The sequence below is a fragment of the Solanum tuberosum genome, unplaced genomic scaffold (genome assembly GCF_000226075.1).
Source record: "Solanum tuberosum cultivar DM 1-3 516 R44 unplaced genomic scaffold, SolTub_3.0 scf00825, whole genome shotgun sequence".
NCBI classification, from domain to species: Eukaryota; Viridiplantae; Streptophyta; class Magnoliopsida; order Solanales; family Solanaceae; genus Solanum; species Solanum tuberosum.
This window is the reverse complement of record NW_006239754.1, coordinates 24,669-46,414: the sequence shown is the minus strand read 5'-3', so window position 1 is coordinate 46,414 and position 21,746 is coordinate 24,669. Positions and strand designations below refer to the sequence as shown.

General features: G+C 32.0%; 1 protein-coding gene and 1 long non-coding RNA gene across 2 annotated transcripts; both read right to left on the bottom strand.

The window, feature by feature from the left end:
• Positions 1–12,938: 12,938 nt before the first annotated feature.
• Positions 12,939–14,128, bottom strand: LOC107059114 (uncharacterized). The gene is made up of 3 exons (XR_001472502.1): positions 14,093–14,128; positions 13,135–13,352; positions 12,939–13,024 (listed from the first exon to the last, which is right to left on the bottom strand). It is a non-coding gene; the product is annotated as an uncharacterized lncRNA (long non-coding RNA).
• A 1,822-nt stretch (positions 14,129–15,950) lies between these two features.
• On the bottom strand, positions 15,951–19,838 carry LOC102581641 (uncharacterized). Its single transcript, XM_015305543.1, has 3 exons — positions 19,759–19,838; positions 19,613–19,675; positions 15,951–16,337 (listed from the first exon to the last, which is right to left on the bottom strand). The coding sequence occupies exons 1-3, from the start codon at positions 19,787–19,789 to the stop codon at positions 16,069–16,071; spliced, it is 363 nt and encodes a 120-aa protein (XP_015161029.1). The 5' UTR covers positions 19,790–19,838; the 3' UTR covers positions 15,951–16,068.
• Positions 19,839–21,746: the final 1,908 nt, after the last annotated feature.

Sequence of the window (21,746 nt, the reverse complement as noted above, 5' to 3'; positions counted from 1 at the left end):
TTTGTTAAGCATAAGTACCAACACTATTTGATCCTATAGATGATAAAATTGATTTAGTTGGTGGATTTAGTTGTTGTATTAAGTCAAAACTAAACTAGTTAACGTTAAAAAGTTGTTAAGTTGTTTAAATAAGTTAAAATAAATAATGTCGTTTAGTTGGTTAATTTATTTGTTGGAATTAAGTCAAAACTAAACTAGTTAACGTTAAAAAGTTGTTAAGTTGTTTAAATAAGTTAAAATAAATAATGTGGGTTAGTTAGTGAATTTAGTTGTTGGAATTAAGTCAAGACTAAACTAGTTAACGTTAAAAAGTTGTTAAGTTGTTTAAATAAGTTAAAATAAATAATGTGGTTTAGTTAGTGAATTTAGTTGTTGGAATTAAGTCAAGACTAAACTAGTTAACGTTAAAAAGTTGTTAAGTTGTTTAAATAAGTTAAAATAAATAATGTGGTTTAGTTAGTGAATTTAGTTGTTGGAATTAAGTCAAGACTAAACTAGTTAACGTTAAAAAGTTGTTAAGTTGTTTAAATAAGTTAAAATAAATAATGTGGTTTAGTTAGTGAATTTAGTTGTTGGAATTAAGTCAAGACTAAACTAGTTAACGTTAAAAAGTTGTTAAGTTGTTTAAATAAGTTAAAATAAATAATGTGGTTTAGTTAGTGAATTTAGTTGTTGGAATTAAGTCAAGACTAAACTAGTTAACGTTAAAAAGTTGTTAAGTTGTTTAAATAAGTTAAAATAAATAATGTGGTTTAGTTAGTGAATTTAGTTGTTGGAATTAAGTCAAAACTAATGTAGTTAAAGTTCAAAAGTTGTTATGTTGTTTAAATAAGTTAAAATAAATAATGTGGTTTAGTTAGTGAATTTAGTTGTTGGAATTAAGTCAAGACTAAACTAGTTAACGTTAAAAAGTTGTTAAGTTGTTTAAATAAGTTAAAATAAATAATGTGGGTTAGTTAGTGAATTTAGTTGTTGGAATTAAGTCAAAACTAAACTAGTTAACGTTAAAAAGTTGTTAAGTTGTTTAAATAAGTTAAAATAAATAATGTGGGTTAGTTAGTGAATTTAGTTGTTGGAATTAAGTCAAAACTAATGTAGTTAAAGTTAAAAAGTTGTTAAGTTGTTTAAATAAGTTAAAATAAATAATGTGGGTTAGTTAGTGAATTTAGTTGTTGGAATTAAGTCAAAACTAAACTAGTTAACGTTAAAAAGTTGTTAAGTTGTTTAAATAAGTTAAAATAAATAATGTGGGTTAGTTAGTGAATTTAGTTGTTGGAATTAAGTCAAAACTAATGTAGTTAAAGTTAAAAAGTTGTTAAGTTGTTTAAATAAGTTAAAATAAATAATGTGGGTTAGTTAGTGAATTTAGTTGTTGGAATTAAGTCAAAACTAAACTAGTTAACGTTAAAAAGTTGTTAAGTTGTTTAAATAGGTTAAAATAAATAATGTGGGTTAGTTACTGAATTTAGTTGTTGGAATTAAGTCAAACTAAACTAGTTAAATTTAAAAGGTTGTTAAGTTGTTTAAATATGTTAAAATAAATAATGTCGTTTAGTTATTGGATTTAGTTGTTGAAATTAAGTCAAAACTAAACTAGTTAACGTTAAAAAGTTGTTAAATTGTTTAAATAAGTTAAAATAAATAATGTGGGTTAGTTAGTGAATTTAGTTGTTGGAATTAAGTCAAAACTAAACTAGTTAAGGTTAAAAAGTTGTTAAGTTGTTTAAATAAGAGGTAGAGAACAAGAAGTATACAGCGCTTCAGGCCCAACTAACTTTTCTTTTTGAATCAGGAAATATTCTTCCTCCATGTCCGGCAGCAGTGATGGATCTGATCAGGAGGCTGATGAGAATGATAAGTCTGATAAGGAAAGTGAGGGTGATGAGAATGGTAAGTTTGATTAGGAGAGTGAGGGTGATGAGGAGTAGTTGTATCTATTTGACATTTTAGACTTCTATATTTTTGGAATTGTTTAATTTGATCGTTGTTTTAGTTTATTTTGTAAGTTGGATGAGGTTTATTTTGAAATAGTTTAATGTATATGTTGAAAATATTGTGTTGTTTTGGTTGGATGAAGTTTATTTGGCTTTGGGTTGTTTTGGTATAAATATGCAGGTGTACAACTAAAAATTGCTATTTTGAAATAGTTTGTATATGTTGAAAATATTGTGTTGTTTTGGTTGGATGAATTTTATTTGGCTTTGGGTTGTTTTGGTATAAATATGCAGGTGGGCAACTAAAAATTGCAGCAATTTGCTGCCTGTTTTGCAGCAGAAAACCGACCCCTGGAGGTCGGAATTTCAAAAATAAAAAATAAAAATACCGACCTCCGGAGGTCGGAATTTCAACATTACAAAAATAAAAATACCGACCTCCGGAGGTCGGAATTTCAACATTACAAAAATAAAAATACCGACCTCCGGAGGTCAGAATCTCAAAATGCAAAAATAAAAATACCGACCTTCAGAGGTCGTAATTTTAAAAAATGAATATTCCGACATAAAATAAAAACTGACCTCGAGAGGTCAGTAAATACCGACCTCCAGAGGTCGGTATTGAATAGCGACCAAGCTTTTTCCGACCTAAGCTGGGATGTCGGTTTTAGGTCGGTATTTCAGGGAATACCGATCTCCGGAGATCGGTATTTGTAAGTCGATATTCACTGTTTTTTTAGTAGTGTAAATACATCGTATTGGATATGAATAGACATTCAGAAATTTTCCCAAAATTCTCTACAATTCCTTTCACCAAACGACCTTTAATCCTTTTCAAGTCTTTCTTTGAATTTGCAAAGGAGATATCGCAACTGACACGCAAGTTAGTTCACTTTCTTTTGAAACTTATATCCAGTCTCCTTTTAAAATTTCTAATAAAAGAGTTAAATTTAAAACCTTTTACATGTTAATTCAGTGCAATATAAAGGATTATAACATATATATTTGTTATGGTCTTTTGTTGATTACTCTTTTTCTTCTATGCAATATATATTTGTTTGTTTAATTTATATCATCAAACTAAGGATTAAATAATACCATAAATAATACATGTATTCGATTCATAGTGTATATTTATTTTTTTATGGTCTTTGATCAACTATTGAAAATGAACTAAGATTTTACCATTTTGTTGTGGCAATAAGTTTTTTGACAAAGATATGGGTCAGTTAAGTTTTTTGGGCCATCCTTATGTATCTCAAGCTGAGCTACTTGTAGATTGGGCCTACATAAAATATCTGGACTTAAAAAAAGGGAACTATCACATATAGCCACTCAAAAATAGCCTAATTACTCTCCATAACTATAGTTTGATGATTACAATTTGTAGCTACATGTTATATGGAGGAGAGAGGCGAGCGAGACTGAGAGAGAGAGGAGAGAGGCGAGAGAGAGGGGGCAAAGAGTGGGAGAAAGGTGAATTGTATATGTATATAGGTTAGATAATTGTATATTACACATATGTATTTGTATATTCTGGTGAATTATACATATACAAACGTGGCTAATTATACAAACTCGAAGTCAGCCCGCGTAATTAATGTATAATGTTAGTTGTGAGTGGTTATTATAGCAAACTATAGCTATGATGAGTAATTAAGTAGTATAAGTTTGCTTAACCGCGTAATTTTCCCTTTAAAAAAAGAGAGAAAAAAGGATAAATTTTAGGAATCAAATAGTTTTAATATGAAATTACAATTTATCCCTCTTTAATTTGTAATTACATTAATTCCTTAAAAAGTAACACAAATCGGATACATAAAATATAGCTTGAATACATTAAAGAGTATCTCAGATAAATTATAACATAAATCGTATACATAATATGTAGCTCGGATACATTAAAAACTAGATCGGATACATTATAAAATAAATCGAATACATAATATGTAGCTCGCATACATTAATATGTATCTCGGATACATTAAAGAAATAAGGGATTTTAGAGGTTTTTAGAAATAGAAGGGGATATTGAAAATAAGGGAAACATAAGACATGTATTTTCAGTAATTTTTCCAAAAAACTATTCAAAGGGCGACCTATTTTGATGCCCTATTTAGAATCGATTTGGATTGACTTTTGATTTTTGAACTTATAAGCCAAAACTCATAGATTGAAATTCTAACTTATAGTTTTTGACTCATTCTTACTATTTTAACTCAAAAACACTTGTTAAATTTATCTAAACACTATAAAAGTATTTAAAATAAGTCAATCCAAACATGCTCGTAATTATTATCTGCCGTTTGTTTTATTTTGCACGAATTTCAGAAAGATGTATGTTTTTGTCTGCTTCTTCTGCTTCTGTTTCTACATGCGGGCACACATGACTGACATTTTAGTCAGTTTTAACATGCATTTAATTAGTCATGCATGATTGAACACAAACATACACGAAAAATTTAAAAGTGTGTTAGATGTTTTTTTAGATTTATTATTGTTTTGATAAATTGATGATTACTATTTATTCTTTATGATAGAATGAAACTTATATTTCAAATACACAAATATGATATCTTATTTCACAAAGTATGTGGAGAAGATTAGGCAAAACAAACATTTGAAAATTAACTTCAAGTATATATAAATCTCAATAAATATTATTGTCACTGATCGAATAATTAGGCATTAAGTTGTCAAGTATGCATAAACCTCTCGCAATTTAAAACCAAAGGATGAGGGCAAAGACCAATTATAACAAAGATACGTTGATTTATAATAATAAAATACTTAGCTAATAAGATGCATAAATTCACCTTAATGTATAATATTCTCATATGGTAAGGAAATAAAACTTTATAAAAAGAGGGAAAAAGATTCGAAAAATATCTGAACTTTGACAGAAATTGTTGTAACAATCTCAAACTTTGGGCAGGACCTATTATCTCCTGCACTAATTAACAGTGTATTTTAAAGATATATAAGTGTCCACGTGGACATCATAAATATTGCATCATTATAATTAGTAACTTGTCCACGTGGGCACATATATATCTTTAAAATACATTATTAATTAGTGCAGGGGTAATAGGTCCTATTCAAAGTTTGAGATCGTTACAACAATTTCGGTCAAAGTTCAGATATATTTCAGACCTTTCCTAAAAAGAAAGCCAAAAACTATTACTTTTGGAACAAAATAAGTTAAACTTATCCATCACTAAGCAAAGTAGTGCAGCCACAAAACACCCTTTTCGCTTCTTGCTATTTTCAAGATTCATGTGATTCTATCACAAACTAAAGCAATTAAAGTTGATTTTTTCCCTTCATATGGTATATCTAAATCTACCCAAAAAGGCACAAGATTTTGCTTTTTGTTCATTGCTTGTGAACTTCATTGTTGTTTTTTCAATTTATGTATTTGTATTAGGTAAAAAGAACATATAAAGTTAACTATATTATTTTCTTTATTTACTACTTTTCATGATTTCATTTTCTTCCAACAACACTAAAAAAGTGATGGTCGGAGTGTTAGTCCCGTGAACAAACTCACAAAACCCTTCACAATCTCATAGGTACAAAGAATATTCATTTCAGAGGCGAAACTAAAATTTTAACTTTATGAGTCCTGAATTTTATATAACGACTTTAAATGATATTATAACATTGTTTTGAGCAAAATCTAGTTCGGTTGAACTTGCATGTAGGCAATTACTTACTCCACTCCTAGACCTAACCCTCTTGTGTAATTAGATTATATTTTTTTCTATGATATTATTTTTTATTCTAGAATAAATATTGGCAAATTGATATCCCACAACAGAAATAATAATGCTATTTTCCAGTATCTCAAAAGTAACTAACCATTGTTATAATTAAGTTTAAACGATCCCGGGTCCTTAAAGAGATATTCTACGTTTTAATTTATGTGATACTTTTTATTTTTCGAAAGTCAATTTCATTAACCTTGAAGAAGTAGTGCACCTAAATGATCTATGTTGAAATTATTACTAATCAATAGACTACAACTACAAACTTTGAAAACAAGAATGAACATACATTATTATTATTAGATAATACTCATATATGCAATGAAATATCTAGTTGATTCAAGATTAATCTCCCTTTTTCTTTGTCTCTCTCCTCCAACTCACTCAAAGGCACACATACATTAAATGTTGACTTAAGACATATTTGTCCACATACACTTCCCATATATGTTCCCTTCAAGTATAAATTAGAAGCTTAACATACAATTTTTCTATATACTACTCAATCTTCAAGAAAACCCTTTCTCCATCTCTTACAAAATCAAACACTAATCTCATCATGGGACATAATAGAGAAGAAACTATTGTTAGCAGTGGCGGAGGCAGGAATTCTATCAAGGGGGTTCAAATAAAAAAAATGTTGTTGCCTGGAATCGAACCCGTGACCCAAAGCTCACATAGGCTGAATCCTGACCCCCATAAACCACTGAGCTATTCCTTTGACATATGCTCAGGGGGTTCAATTTTAAATATATACAAGTACACAAAAAAATTGATCTTATATATATAGTGTAATTTTTTTTCCGAGGGGGGTCGGATGACCCCCTGGACACACTATAGATCCGCCCCTGATTGTTAGGACTAAAAAACTTGCCATAGACAATGGTCTCCAAAGAACAATATCTGATATCTCATTTGAACTTAGCAAAGAAGTAGCATTAGTAGTATCTGATCATAATAATATTGAGAAGAATGTGCTTCCACCTATTTCTGAAGTTGGAGATACAAAGTGTGAGTGTTGTGGTATGTCTGAAGAATGCACACTTGAATATGTTAAGAGAGTTAAGGAGAAATATTCAGGGAAGTTGATTTGTGGTTTGTGTTCTGAGGCTAACTTTGAAAACAAGAATGAACATACATTATTATTAGAGTGTACTCATCTATGCAATGAATTATATCTAGTTGATTCAAGATTAATCTCTCTTTTTCTTTGTCTCTCTCCTCCAACTCACTCAAAGGCACACACATACATTAAATGTTGACTTGAGACATATTTGTCCACATACACTTCCCATATATGTTTCCTTCAAGTATAAATTAGAAGCTTAACATACAATTTTTGTATATACTACTCAATCTCCAAGAAAACCCTTTTTCCATCTCTTACAAAACCAAACACTAATCTTTATTATAATCTCATCATGGGACATAATAGAGAAGAAACTATTGTTAGCAGTGGCGGAGGCAGGAATTCTATCAAGGGGGTTCAAATAAAAAAAATGTTGTTGCCTGGAATCGAACCCGTGACCCAAAGCTCACATAGGCTGAATCCTGACCCCCATAAACCACTGAGCTATTCCTTTGACATATGCTCAGGGGGTTCAATTTTAAATATATACAAGTACACAAAAAAATTGATCTTATATATATAGTGTAATTTTTTTTCCGAGGGGGGTCGGATGACCCCCTGGACACACTATAGATCCGCCCCTGATTGTTAGGACTAAAAAACTTGCCATAGACAATGGTCTCCAAAGAACAATATCTGATATCTCATTTGAACTTAGCAAAGAAGTAGCATTAGTAGTATCTGATCATAATAATATTGAGAAGAATGTGCTTCCACCTATTTCTGAAGTTGGAGATACAAAGTGTGAGTGTTGTGGTATGTCTGAAGAATGCACACTTGAATATGTTAAGAGAGTTAAGGAGAAATATTCAGGGAAGTTGATTTGTGGTTTGTGTTCTGAGGCTGTGAAGGAAGAGATGGAGAAGAAGAATGGAGGTAAGAAGTTAGAAGAAGCTTTAAATGAACATATGAATGCATGTTCTAAATTTAATAGACTTGGTAGGGCATATCCTGTGCTTTATCAAGCTGAGGCTATGAGAGAAATATTGAAAAAGAGTAGAGATACTCAAAAGAAAGGTGGGATTGCTAGGAGTTCAAGTTGTATTCCCGCTATCACTAAAGATATTAATACTCTTAAAATTGTTGATTGAGGAGAACGTTCGTTTGCTGATACTATTATCACTGTTCGATACATGCATGGCCATATTAGTTGTTTATTATATCGTCAGTGAGTATAACTTATTTAGGATTGTTTATAATGTAGATCAACTAAGTTAGGGAGTTGATGCATGCTTCATATTATATAAATAACTGTTTTTTTTTTCTTGCTAGAGTGTTGTAATAATTATTCTAACCCCTAGGATTCTTGTATTTACTTCTTTATATGAAGTTCTTAACTTAATCTTAATGGTCTATATATTTAATTTCATGTTATGTTCATTTATTTCAGTAGAACAAATTATAATTGATGATATTTTGTTACCTATTCTACTGTTTTGTTTGCTATATCTCAAATATAATTGATAATATTTGCATACACTCTATTCATTTCGTGAAATTTCACTAAATTTATTGTTGTTGTTTATCTAAACAAGATAAGTCTTCTACTCCAATGAGAGTGTTTCTTGTTATACGTGACTATTGTTATAGCTAGAGTAATCTTCTTGTAATGTTTAAATGAATTTCCCCTTTCTTCTCATCTTAAATGATTACTAAATGAATGGATGTCCATGAAAAATGGTAGATGTCCTCACGGCTTAATTATGAAATTTTGAATTTGACATATATAATAATATATTACAATAGTATAAAAGAGTTGAGACAATATGCAACTTAAATCTTTCTCTATTTATTGGCTTGTAAAAGCATGAAAGAAAATGTTTCAATCTATTGCTGGTCTTTGAATTGGCATGGAAAAGTGCGAGGCAAATGAGTTCGTAAGGAATTATCCAAAAAAAAAAAAAAACACATATTAGTTATGAACTATTTAATTAGAAATAAATTTCGTCACGAGTTTTATTATTTTACTAGATACATGAGTCCGTACCAGTACAGACCCAATATATGTTACTTTATATGTTTCAACTTATGTGGTACATATGAAATCTCAAATTATGTGGTACAAATGAAATTTGGAGAGTCGGTCATATATTCTATATATTTTCTCAATTTATGTGGTACATATGAAATCTCAATTTATATGGTACATATGAAATTTAGAGAGTCTGCCAAATATTCTATATTTAAAAAAAAAATTAAGTTGTTAATAATTGTGTTGCAATACTTTTTAAGTTATTTTCAAATCATCTATATTACTTTATTTATCCCAATATATGTGGCACAAATAAATTTTGAGAGTCAATTATACGATTTTTTAATGTTTTAAGTTGTTAATTATTATGATTTATAGTACCTTTTATATAATTTTTAAATAATATATGTTACTTGTTTTGTCTCAATATCCGTAATATTGATAGAATATTTAGTAATAAACAATATTGAAATACCTTGAATTTTAATAGAACTATAAAAAAATAAAAATAACTACAAATACTGAACATTACGGGGTCGTTTGGTACACAGATACATAATGCAGGGATTACTAATATATGGATTAGTAATGCACAGATTAGTAATGCAGGGTTTAGTAATGCAAGGATTAGTTTTTATCAAGTGTCTGGTTCATTGTTTTCCATTTAATCTTATGTTTGGTTTAAAATTCTAGAAAAAGTTTCTTTCCTACTATACCCTTGAATTATTATGAGATTTTATATTTCATTTAATTTGTCAAGTTAAATACGAAAATATATTTAGAAAAATATTATTAATTTTGAGGTGTGATATGCTACTATAGAGATCCTTGATAGCACGATATATTTCTAATTTTTGTTGGTCAAATATACCTTAAACTTAACATAGATTTAAGACTACTTAAATTGTTCAATTACACGAAGCTTATTTTATTAAAAAAATAGTTCAAGTGGTCAATTGACGAACCACATTTTTAAAAACCCAAAAAAATTAACCCAATACAACAAATCTAACATGGAGAAAAACATATTAATTTGTTAAATCATCAAATTACATGGAACGAATTTGAAGAATTTAAAAGAATATTTATAAATATTCTCATATAAATAAAAAAGAGCATTAAATTACAAAAAAAAAATTAGGAAAAAAGATTTGGGGATAGTTTAGTCACTTAGGGGTCTTATCCAAGGATTATTAAACCTTGAATTAGTTATCCCTCCCTTTTCTAGGGATAAAATAAGACCTTGTATGAAATATAACTAATCCATAGATTAGGTTAAATAAAGTAACCAAACAATATTTTTGTTGGACTGAATTTTAATTCAAACGGATCATGTGATGAGACTTGTGGATCCCGCATAAGTCCTTACATCAATAACTATCATGACCCAACCCACCGGGTCGTGCGGGCACCTACATACTACCACCTAAGTAGGAAAACCCTCATATCCCAACCATTTAAATCATGTGGAATTTTAAAGAAAACAAAGATAATTACAATAATATGATTTTATAACTAATATCTTTAGACACACTTTTAGTTAAAACTTGTAAAGAAATTTAACAACTCCTATGTATCTAGTCTAAACAGGTACAAGAGCTACTAAGAGCACAACTGGACAGGATAAATAAAAGACATAGCTCCCACCATGCGGAAGGAAGAATGCTGTTGGAGAATTTCTTCGTCTTCACCTAAGGAAACATCACCAACCTGCATCCAGACTATGTCAAAAAGACATAGCAAGAGTAGTATCAGTACAAACACACGTACTGATAGGCATCATCGGTCAACCCGACCCCCACCACATAGCATACGAAACCAACTAGTAAGATCATGAAATAAGCCACCCGCTTCTGCACCTTCTCAAACAACTTACTCACCAGGTTCTTGATCATAGCCTAACCATTCTAACACATTAACAAACCCCCAATTCCACCCACAAGCACTCCAACTAACCGCTCACTTCGTAATCTTACCTCCTCGTCACATTACTCAACCATGGTCACATAGTACACTACATCAACCTTCTTTACCACTAAACCCATCTCTTTTCCCAAGGTGAAATCCACCTAAGCATATTTCATCACATACGCTACCTCTACTTCTCGCCATTACAACACACGACAACCTTCGCTATCCATCACTCGCCCCTTGAACCCTTTGCCCTTCCACTATACCCAACAAGTTCGCTCAACACAAAGACAATCAATATAAGCCGTCATAACATATACCCACTAAGTGCAACATATGCAAGTCAATACAACAATATCATCACATGTATATATAGAGCATATATAATAACATCGACTTGAAGAACAACAACGTATTTCACATTTCTCAAGCTACACAATTATATAAAGTAGTTGGTCCTCTCATGGAATCCAAACCCAAACTGTTAGCATACCGGAACGTGGTACCCGATCCCACAGTTATGCCGGAACGTGGCAATCCGATCTCATTTTTATGCCGGAACGTGGCAATCCGATCCCATTTTTATGTCGAAACGTGGCAATTCGATCCAAGTTAGTTATGCCGAAACGTGGCAATCCGATCCAAGTTAGTTATGCCGGAACGGGCCCGATCCAAGTTAGTTATGCCGTAACGTGGCAATCTGATCCATCAACACACCACCATCACAAACATAAGTATACTCTCAAGTCATACAATCAAGAAGTGATTCATGGCATATAGTCATTCGCCTATCTCATTTACAACAAGTGTGATCAATAATGCAACATTCATATACACATAAGTATCACAATGAAGCAAGACATACATACATCACACAATCATAGAATCACAACCATCACCTACAATGGATCATTCATCACGCACCTCATGCAAACCTTAATTCGACCATACTCAGCCCTAAATTCATTTTCTTAGGCTTCTTTCTAGGGTTTGGAGATCATCCGGTGCACGAAGGCCTACGCATAAACTCTACCATCGATTTACATATATTACGCAATGAGCACAGATTTACACTACTCAATTCATAAAACCTAGCCTACCTGGGTGCCAAGCAGTTGCACGGAGTTTTTGACCTCGATTCTGGTTTTTTCGGGCTTCGTGACGGTGAATTTGGCCAAGAATCCGCAAGATATCACCATTCGCACGCTAGAAATCTCCTTCTCTTTCCTTCCCAAGCTTAGAGCAGCTTTTCCAAGGTTTTTAGGGTGTTTTACGACTTATTTAGGTATTTTAGGAAGATGGAGAAAATAGGATTTCTCGTAATTTACGTTCTACCTCGCCTATCCCGCCCTGGCGCCAACTTACCCCGCCTTGGCGCTGCCGCCCTATTGGTATCTGGCCCGCTATGGCTGGACAAGGGCTCAGATATTTTTCGGATTTTGCTTCTCCTAAATAATGATGGTTTGGATCGTTATAGTAGCTTTTTTGTCTTTTTAGGCTTTGAAAAGGGCTCAATTATTCAATGTATTTACCAAAGTCCATGCATGAGTTTATTGTAAAAAGATGCAAAAGAAAAGGTAAATGAGAGTTCGAAAAAATACTGCAACCAAATATATATTATCAATACAATGACTTAATAGGAATTAAAGAAAATATTCTTGAATCGCACAATTTCCAAAGCTAATGTACCAACAATACAAGCATAATAAAAAGTAGAATTATATGATAATTAATAAATTGTCCTTGAATGAAATGTTAAAGGTTAAAAGCACACATGTCATTTAATAGGTGGGTGCTTCTAGCCACTTATATATATACTAGATACAGGACCCTGTGCCAGCACGGGGCCCAATATATATTAGTATTTTTTATCTCAATTTATGTGATATCATGGAATTTTAGTATACAACTAATGAAACATACACACACGTAAAAGTGAGGTTAGGCTATCTGAGGGAAACACATTTGTTTTTGTGCTTAGATGATAGCCTTTCGTGTTCCAAACTTTGAATGAAAACAGGAGATCAACAGCAACATTTTCCTGTGGATTTAACCTAAAGTGTTATTCAAAAGTAGCATAGGAAAAGGAAAAACGGTAGAGATAATAATAAGTCAGTGAAGCTAATCTCATTTAGAAAGTAATAATGAAGACAATATGTGAAACAGGAAAACGCCAATTGAAAAGGAAAACTATTTTTCTCACCAAGTAGAGTATCAAATTGATCGCCATTTGTTGTTGCAGTTTCCCTTAACACCGATTTGTCAGCTGTAAAACTTCTATTCGTACTTCAAAAAAGCACAACTTTTCTTTCTGCAACAACTAAGACTACTTTGTCTTATCATATGAATGAATCAAGAAAATTAGAGTCATAAACTGCAAATAAAGACCCAAACTGCAAATAAAGGAACCAAAGTTCATACCAGACTATCTCTTCCAAAAAACCACAACTTTTCTTTCTGCAACAAGTAAGACTACTTTGTCTTATCATATGAATGAATCAAAAAAATTAGAGTCCTAAACTGCAAATAAAGACCCAAACTGCAAATAAAGGAACCAAAGTCCATACCAGACTATCTCTTCCAAAGAAGTAGGCTCAAGATAATACTTATTATTCACCTTGTCAGTATTGGATGTAAACCTGAAATGAAAAATTAACAGCATTAATTCAATATGTTTTTTGTCCAAATGTTACCAACTTTTATACCTTTCCATTACTTTTCTGAAGCATCGAGCGCTAAGTGAATAAAATATCTAAAAATGGTAATCTATGACAGCAGCAGATTCTGAAAATCGAATCAAACAGATGAGAAAATCGAATCAACAAATAAGAAAATATAAGAAGAAATCTTTTGAAGAAAGCATAATTCTTCATGTAGTATGTTGAAAGCCTTATTTTTCCCATCAATATAGTGCAATAGCACTTGCAACAATTATGAAGCATCACGATAATTTGCCACAAAATAAGATGGACAATATTAAACACAAGAAAACTGACATTCTAAGTTTTAGCAATAAAAAACAGAATACATGCAAGCACAAAGATAACATTTGGTTTGAGATTTCAAAAATATTAAAACATCATCAAATCTTTTACAAAATAAGACATGGACACATGATTAATCAATAAGTATTGTATTACACTAAGTAGCTGACAATTTTTGATAACTCTTTCATCCATAGCTACATTAGAGGGAATATAATGCTGCAAAAAAATTTCAAACAGATTACTACTACCACTATGGTAAGAAGAAGGGAAAAGCAAGAGAGAAGTTGTATGTTCGAAAATGTAACAATAACTACAACAAAATAAGATGATAATCAAAGTATAAGAGAATCAAATAAGAAGAAACTACGTAGTAGTATTATGACTATTGGTACCTGATTAATCTTTTATCCTAATATGAATCTTCCATTAGCTGCTATCTAAGTCCATATAGTTGGTTAGCCGAAAAGTATGTCATGTGCTATTTAACCTCTGAAAAGCCAAATAGAATATCAACTATCGAATCAGAAAGTATGAAATGGAAGGAAAAGGAAAGACAACAAATACATTACCTTAGCTGAGCAGTGATTACAACTGAAGAGTTTTCAACAGTGGTTTTAATTGGATGTCAAAATTTGACAGTACAACTAACTTTACTCCTGAATGGTGTGGAGCACCTTCTCAGCATGTGGATGACAGAGATACCAAGCCTATTGAAGCATGACAAATGAAAAGTTAAATTATTGAGTGCCTTCTTATTACTGTAGATGTTGTGTCGTCAACATTCAAGTGGAAGAATAAGCTAATTTGTTTTAAACAGAAATGGGGTAATTCAAAAGTAAGAGAACCTTTTTAATGGTTACTGGGTGTTAGAACAGGCAATTGAACTGAGAACAGAAATAAGAATGTATAACTTGAAATGTGATATAAGTAATGATATTAGGAAAAGTTGGAAAGCATGAGTTTAAGTGACTGTTAGTATTAAATTAGTAATAATGGAAACCTTTTTGAAGGAGTAGGGAAAGTTGTGGTTTGTATTGGGACAATGGTTTGTTTCACGAGGGTACCAATAGTGTAGTCTTGATGAATCATCATTTGTTTTGCATGAGTAAGTAGTTGGTTTATCAGTTTGTTTGAGTTGTATGATAGTTTGCAACCACTGTAAGAAGAAGAGGATTGAGTGACTTACATAATAAGCCTGCATCATAAGTGAACATTCTGTATCTATTCTGTGCAGTAGTTGCATAAATGTTGGCACATCTTAGTCAGTTATCGAGATACATGGAATATGTTCATAACAAAGCTTTTTGAATGATCTCATTGTATACTACATTACAAGTTGAGTGATCATCATCATTATCTGCAGTAGGAGGTCGAATCAATATTTTTATACAGTTTGAACTTTTCGCTCTTGATAAAGCAACATATAATTGACCATGGGAAAAAACTGGTTCACGTAAATAGATACCAACATAATCTAATGTTTGTCCTTGTGCTTTATTTATAGTCATTGCAAAGCATAGACGTATAGGAAACTGTGTTCTTTTAAAAGGAATATGTATTTTTTCATCCTCTGATGATAGTAATGGTATTCTTGGAATAAATACGTGCTTATCTTTGAAGTCACCACTTGCAATTTTACAACTTATAACATGTGTTTTGAAATCACAGCACACCAATCGTGTACCGTTACATAAGCCTTCAGAAGGATTTAAATTTCGCAATAATATAACAGGGCAGTTTTGCTTTAACATTAATCTGTACGTAGGTAAGCCAAGAAGATTTAGAGTGTGTAAGAAGTCCTCAAATTGAGGTTGATCGTTTGGTTCAATAGTCTCATCAGCAGCTATGAATATTTTGGCAACTGTTGAAAATTGAGTTATGAGTCTATCGTTTAGTTCATCAACAAAGTCGTTCTTTGTAGTCAAGATAACACGAGATGTCATAAAAGAAGAGTCATTGAAAGATGTATGTAAATTCGGATATATCACTTTGAACAAAAGATCTAATGACTCTTTTTCAGTAGTAAAAGGAATGATGAACTGCTTTGGGATTTCTATTTTATTGTTAATATTTGTTTTTTCTTTTCCATTCCCAATTCTCATAAGATATTCACAAAAAACAGGATCAGTCCTTGCACGCATATTTTCTGATAGTCTCAATTTTTCAAGTTGATTCCAAATTCTGGAGTTTAAAATACTTTCAGAAATAAAGTCTTCCTTTTTTCCACTTCGGACAATAGGAAGCGTCTTCCTTTTTTCCACTTCGGACAACAGGAAGCGTTTGCCTAAAATCACCTCCAAACACTACGACTTTTCCACCAAAGAGTATATTTGTTTCAGTTAGGTCTTTCATAAGCAAATCAAAAGCTTCAATCATATTTTTTTTTTGACATTGATACCTCATCCCATACAATTAATTTTGCATCACGAATTAAAGATGCGAGAGAGCTTTGCTTACTGATGTTACAGGAGAACTGCTCGTCAATATTAATTGGAATTTTGAAACGTGAATGGGCTGTTCGTCCTCCAGGAAGTATAGATGCCGCAACACCAGAAGTTGCTGTGGCCAAAGCTATGAAACCTTTAGATCTTACAGTGGCCAATAAAGCACGGTACAAAAATGTTTTACCACTTCCTCCCGGACCATCAATGAAAAAAGCACCTGATTCGTTAGTAAGTACTCTTTGAAGGATAGTATCATATGCTATTTTTTGTTCGGTATTCAGTTTTTTATATAATAGCAGATCTTCTTTAGTAACAACTATATTCCTTTCAAAATGAACATCTTTTGCGTCTGACTCTACCCTTGAACTCACAACATTTTCATAAATCAATCTATACTCATTTACATCATGTCCCATGGTATGTAATACATCATTAATATGGTTCAAAACTGAATGTCTTGTTTTTTTTGGATCCATGTTTTGGTTAATTTATTGAAGTCTTCAGACATTGACTCTTCAAATTGTTCCCATAGTTCTTTTGGATTATCAGGATTGCAATATACTAATATTGTAGCAAATAGATGTCGCAAGCTATAAGGCATTTGATAACATACAACCTCTGTCATACAGAATGCCGCAAGCTATAAGGCATTTGATAACATACAGCCTCTGTCATACATTCAACCAAGTTGTTATTATGATGTAACAATCCTCTTTTTTCTGCAGATTCTCTAAATGTGTCGTAGTATTTTCCATCTATTTTTCGAAGATCTTGGTATGACTCAGGGGATCTTACATTCATTAGTAGAAGTCTAAGATAATATCTCTCTCCTTCTGTTGGATGACATGTCACAAGACGGCCAATAACATGACCTCGTTGTCTTCGTGTCCACATTTTGTATGATTTTGACCACACAAAATATTGTGGAAATTCTTTATATAATAAATTGAGTTGTTTAGCATATTCGTTTGTTCTATTCATTAGGAAATATTCTGTTAACATTGTTTTCCTATTCGTTTGTTCTATTCATTAGGAAATATTATGTCAACATTGTTTTCCTAATCATGGGGTTATTCATGATTTTTGTCTATGTTGTCAGCTGTTTTAAAAGAAACAAATTGTTGGTTTTCGAGGTGCAGTTGAAGATGATAAACAGATGGACTCATTTCACTAATAGGGAAAGCAAATAAACGCCATACAGCTTCTGGTGCAGATACCCATCTAGCAGATTGATATTCTTTTATTTCATCTATTTCAACATTTGTATCATCCTCCCGTATAGAAAAGGATATTTTATCGTGTCCTTTACAAATATATTTATAGATATACTTGACAACCTTTATATCAGAACATACTTCGACATTGATATGACAATTAAATTTGCATAGTAGGTAGGGGTTAAAAGGTACTACCCATGAATTGTCAAGAAGTTGTTTTCTAACCTCGACATGCTTGCCTGTATTTCTTCTTCTATAGATTGCATATGAGTTTTTTCCTTTTGTTGTTTTGTCAGCAAAATTCTTTGGGTACTTGAATTTGCAAAATCCTTTTTTCTTCATACATGAATTTGTAGGATTTAAATAACCACAAGGACCATGCATCATATGTTTTTTAACAAGTTTATGTAAGTAAGGACTTTCATTTATATCAGGAAGCTCAGCAGAAACAACTTGATCATATGATTCGGGACTAATTAATTTGAAATCATCATCAAGAATTAGAAGAAAATGAGCATGTGGAAGGCCTCGTTTTTTAAACTCAATAGTGTACATAAATGCAACAACTTTTCCAAATATGTTTTTTTAATATATCTGTTTTTAGCTCTTCAACTTTTGCTTTGAATACTCGGCAAATCAAATCAGGTCTATTTTGAGCTTCATCCGTTGACAGTAAATATTCTTCTATTTCTGGCCAAGAAGGATTACAAGTCATAGTCAAAAATATATCAGGTTTTCCGAAATGTTAAACTAACGTAATAGCATCCATATAACGTTGACGCATATCTCTAGGACCTCCTGTAAAGCTTACAGGAAGAAATGTTTGTTTTCCTACTTTTGAAGCATCTCTGTCACCATGTCTTAGGAAAATCAATAAGCCCTTGTAATGGATCAGTCCGAAATAAATCCTGATTACACGAGACAAAATCCAGCCTTTGAGTTTCAATTTTTATGAACTCATCAACTGAGTATTGTTGGAAAAGTCTTCCTGAATGTAATACTCCATTTATTTCATTATGTCTCATTTGAAATTTATAACAATAGTATTCACGACAAGAGATGTCATCTCTTTTTCGTTTTCCTTTTTGTAGTACTTTAGCTTCTATATCAAGCAGTCCCTCAATAGAACACATATTTGATAAACTTGGAAGTTGTTCATTTTCACATTGAGATCGATATTTTTTCTTGCAAATCTGTTCAACTCTTTTAATTCCACAATGCCAACCATTTTGACCATAGGGAAATAACAATGGATACTGTAAAGGATCATAGCAACCATAGTAATAATTGACTAATTGATTGGTGTTGCTACAAGGATAAATTTGAATATGTGGTGTAGAGCTACTATTGTTTGGTTGTTGGTCTAACCATATTGCCGCCACTTCTGAAACTGTCGGTAGGTTATAAACTTGTTGATTTAATGTAGAGTCACAATTGAGTGCAATATACAAGTTTGAACTTGCATTAGAGATTTTAGAAAGATACAGTAAGGATTTATCTTTAATATATTCATTAATTTTTGAACAACTGATTGATCAGCATTACTGGAAGAAGCCATACGATTCAACATTTCAGTATCATCATCATAAATATATAATTGTAGATTTCTTGGTTGTTGATTTGAAGGTAATACATTATCAATGAAATGATACATTTGTCCTTGAACTCTAAAGGTGTATATACCATGGTATCTTTTTGCTAGCTCTTTGTCATATTTTACTCCAAGAGAAGTAAATGCAAACATGTTATTGTACATTCTAATGTAGGTACGGAAATGTTTGCATTCAACAGTGTCTCCTAACAACAGATTTAGTAATTTTGTAGGCATTTCATGTGATGCTAATTTAACGGTGCCATTACTGCAGCAAAATCCTGGTGATTCATACTGAAATCTTTTTGCCCCACAGTATTCACAAGAAGGCATTTTCTTTAAAATGCTTGGATTGTTGGGGAGTTGTTTAATATTGCAACAATATATACTTCTTAACCTATTACCTGTGTAAATTAATTGCAAGGGAGTGGGGTATAAGGTAGAAGAAGAGCTAAGGTGGAGGAACATCTAAGCAAGCAAGATAACTATAAGTTTTTAGAGAGACAAACCGTTGTTTTTGTCAGTGATTGCCTTTGGATCATTTGTTGATGGGCAAGTGATGCAGAACCTAGATTCAAGATGATTTGAATGAAAATAGAATAAGATTTCTCTTAAAATCCTGACTTTTTCTGTAAAATAGGAAAAAGGGAATAGACAAACCTTTGGTAGTCACAGTGATTGCAATTGGGCTGTGTTGTTTAACGGGTGCAGCCGACGTCGAGCCTATTGTAGAAACAGTTGCAATGAGGACATTAAAAAAAATTCTCCAGAAAAGTGAATATCAACAACATTTTACTGTGACGTACCTACTTCAAAGATGGATAGGCAACCAATCATATCTTTTGCTTTACCCGATACAACTGCAGAAGTATCAACGCGAGAGGTGTCGCCTACACGAACAATGGTGTTATAACCATCGGTAAATCACAACTACACTTAGTCAGAGATAATATTAGGAAACTTGTTTCAGGGTGAGGCGGTATATCTGTAATAGCAAGACCTTTTTGTCCAGTGAATTGAAGTTGAACAGTAGGTAGTGGAGTGGGAGAACCACCAAGGAGATTTTTGTTCCTCAATTGTTGATATCTTGTCCGTCGTTGAAGAAGAAGTGCTTCTTTTTTATCCGATGAGAGCTGTTTATATATACTGCGTCGCCTATTATTAATAATGGAGGCTCTATCCGTTGAATATTGGCGTGCCTTTTCTTGTGAGGATGACGGTGGAGGGATGACTTTTTTATCCATGGACACAGCTATAACAGGAAACATATGTAATTAGGTCAACAAATTCGGATTGTAAAATAAGAATGATATTGTATTAGATAATCAGAGAATGTAAAGAAACTTGTGAAAGCAATATCATGATAGAATAGTAGATTAACAATTTTCATCCAGTCGTGTTAAACATTATATATGCACATTTTAATGGCAAAAATGATTCTTAGACGTTTGTTTCAACGTAAATGCCTTAACTTGACCTCACACATATATTGAAAAGCTCAAAATCAAAATATAGTCTGCACATTGATGGGTTTTGTTAACTATGCAGATTTGGACAAGATTTAATCACCTTTGAATGACCTAAAACTGGCCAACCTTGAGAAGCTGACCTTTAGGTATAATAGGGAGATAGATGCATCACTTTTTCCTGCCGTGTCTTGTTTAAGAGAGACAACAAATGATAAGATACTCTCATTTAACTATGAAGGTTTCAGAGCAGAGATCAAGTTTGTGTTGCAACAGTTGCTTCAGTCTTTGGTTGTTCTGGCAATACTCTAATTAGCAATTGACAAAGGCAACGATCCCTTAACTTCATCTCTAATCTTATATAGAAATACGTTAGCAAAGAAATTGTTACCTAAGAGGAAAACTTTACCAGTGTTAGCAGGAACAAAATGTGTACTACCAATAATAATTTTGCTTGCCAAATCCAATTTCCTGTAACATTGGTTTTCAAGTGGTAATGGTTTGTTTTGCCTTTAAGGTTACGTAGAAAACAATTCCTGTGTTGAGAAAATCTACCACTTTGTTAGAACTGTTTTGCTCTATCTGTTTGTTCTACTAAGTAGTGCAAAGATTCAAATTTTATGAGACTCTTCCTCCTCTATCTTAGGTTCATTTTTCTTATAACTTTTGGTATCCTCTGGAAAAGACTGAAATATTGAAGTACCTATATAATATCTATAAGAAATAGTAAGATTTTTTAGAATTTGAATTTCATAAATCCTTACCTCCTCTGTTTTGGAAATGGAGAATTTTCTGCCAGCATAATGTTTATATTATATTCATCATTCACATGCTAATCTATTAAAGCAGTTCCCATTTATGCTAATTAGAGAGCAACACAACATAGAGCCTAAAGGCTGATCACCATAGACTTGCACATTCGGTAAATGTAAGAGCTGAAGTTTAGGAGTTCATTTACAATCCACGACCAACACTATAGATCGAAAATTACAACTAAAGTAATAGTTGAAGCAAAAAGTTCAGTGCATGTGTATAATCAATTTAAGCTCAGAACAATCCTTTCCTTCCGATAATTTTTCTATGATTTCCTTTTGCTAACATCAAAACTACACATTCAAAATATTTGTAAACCCAGAAGAAACAAAAATTTCATCAAATATCATGGAAAGAAAAGTCCAAGTTACAACTAATGAAATCCACCGGAGAAACAATATCGAGTAGAAGTGGAAAAACAGAACTCACAAAGTATAGATAGATCAGATAGATCGGCTGAAATAGAAAGCTTGAAAAAATTCTTCAGCAAGATCGACCAAAAAGACTGATGGGAA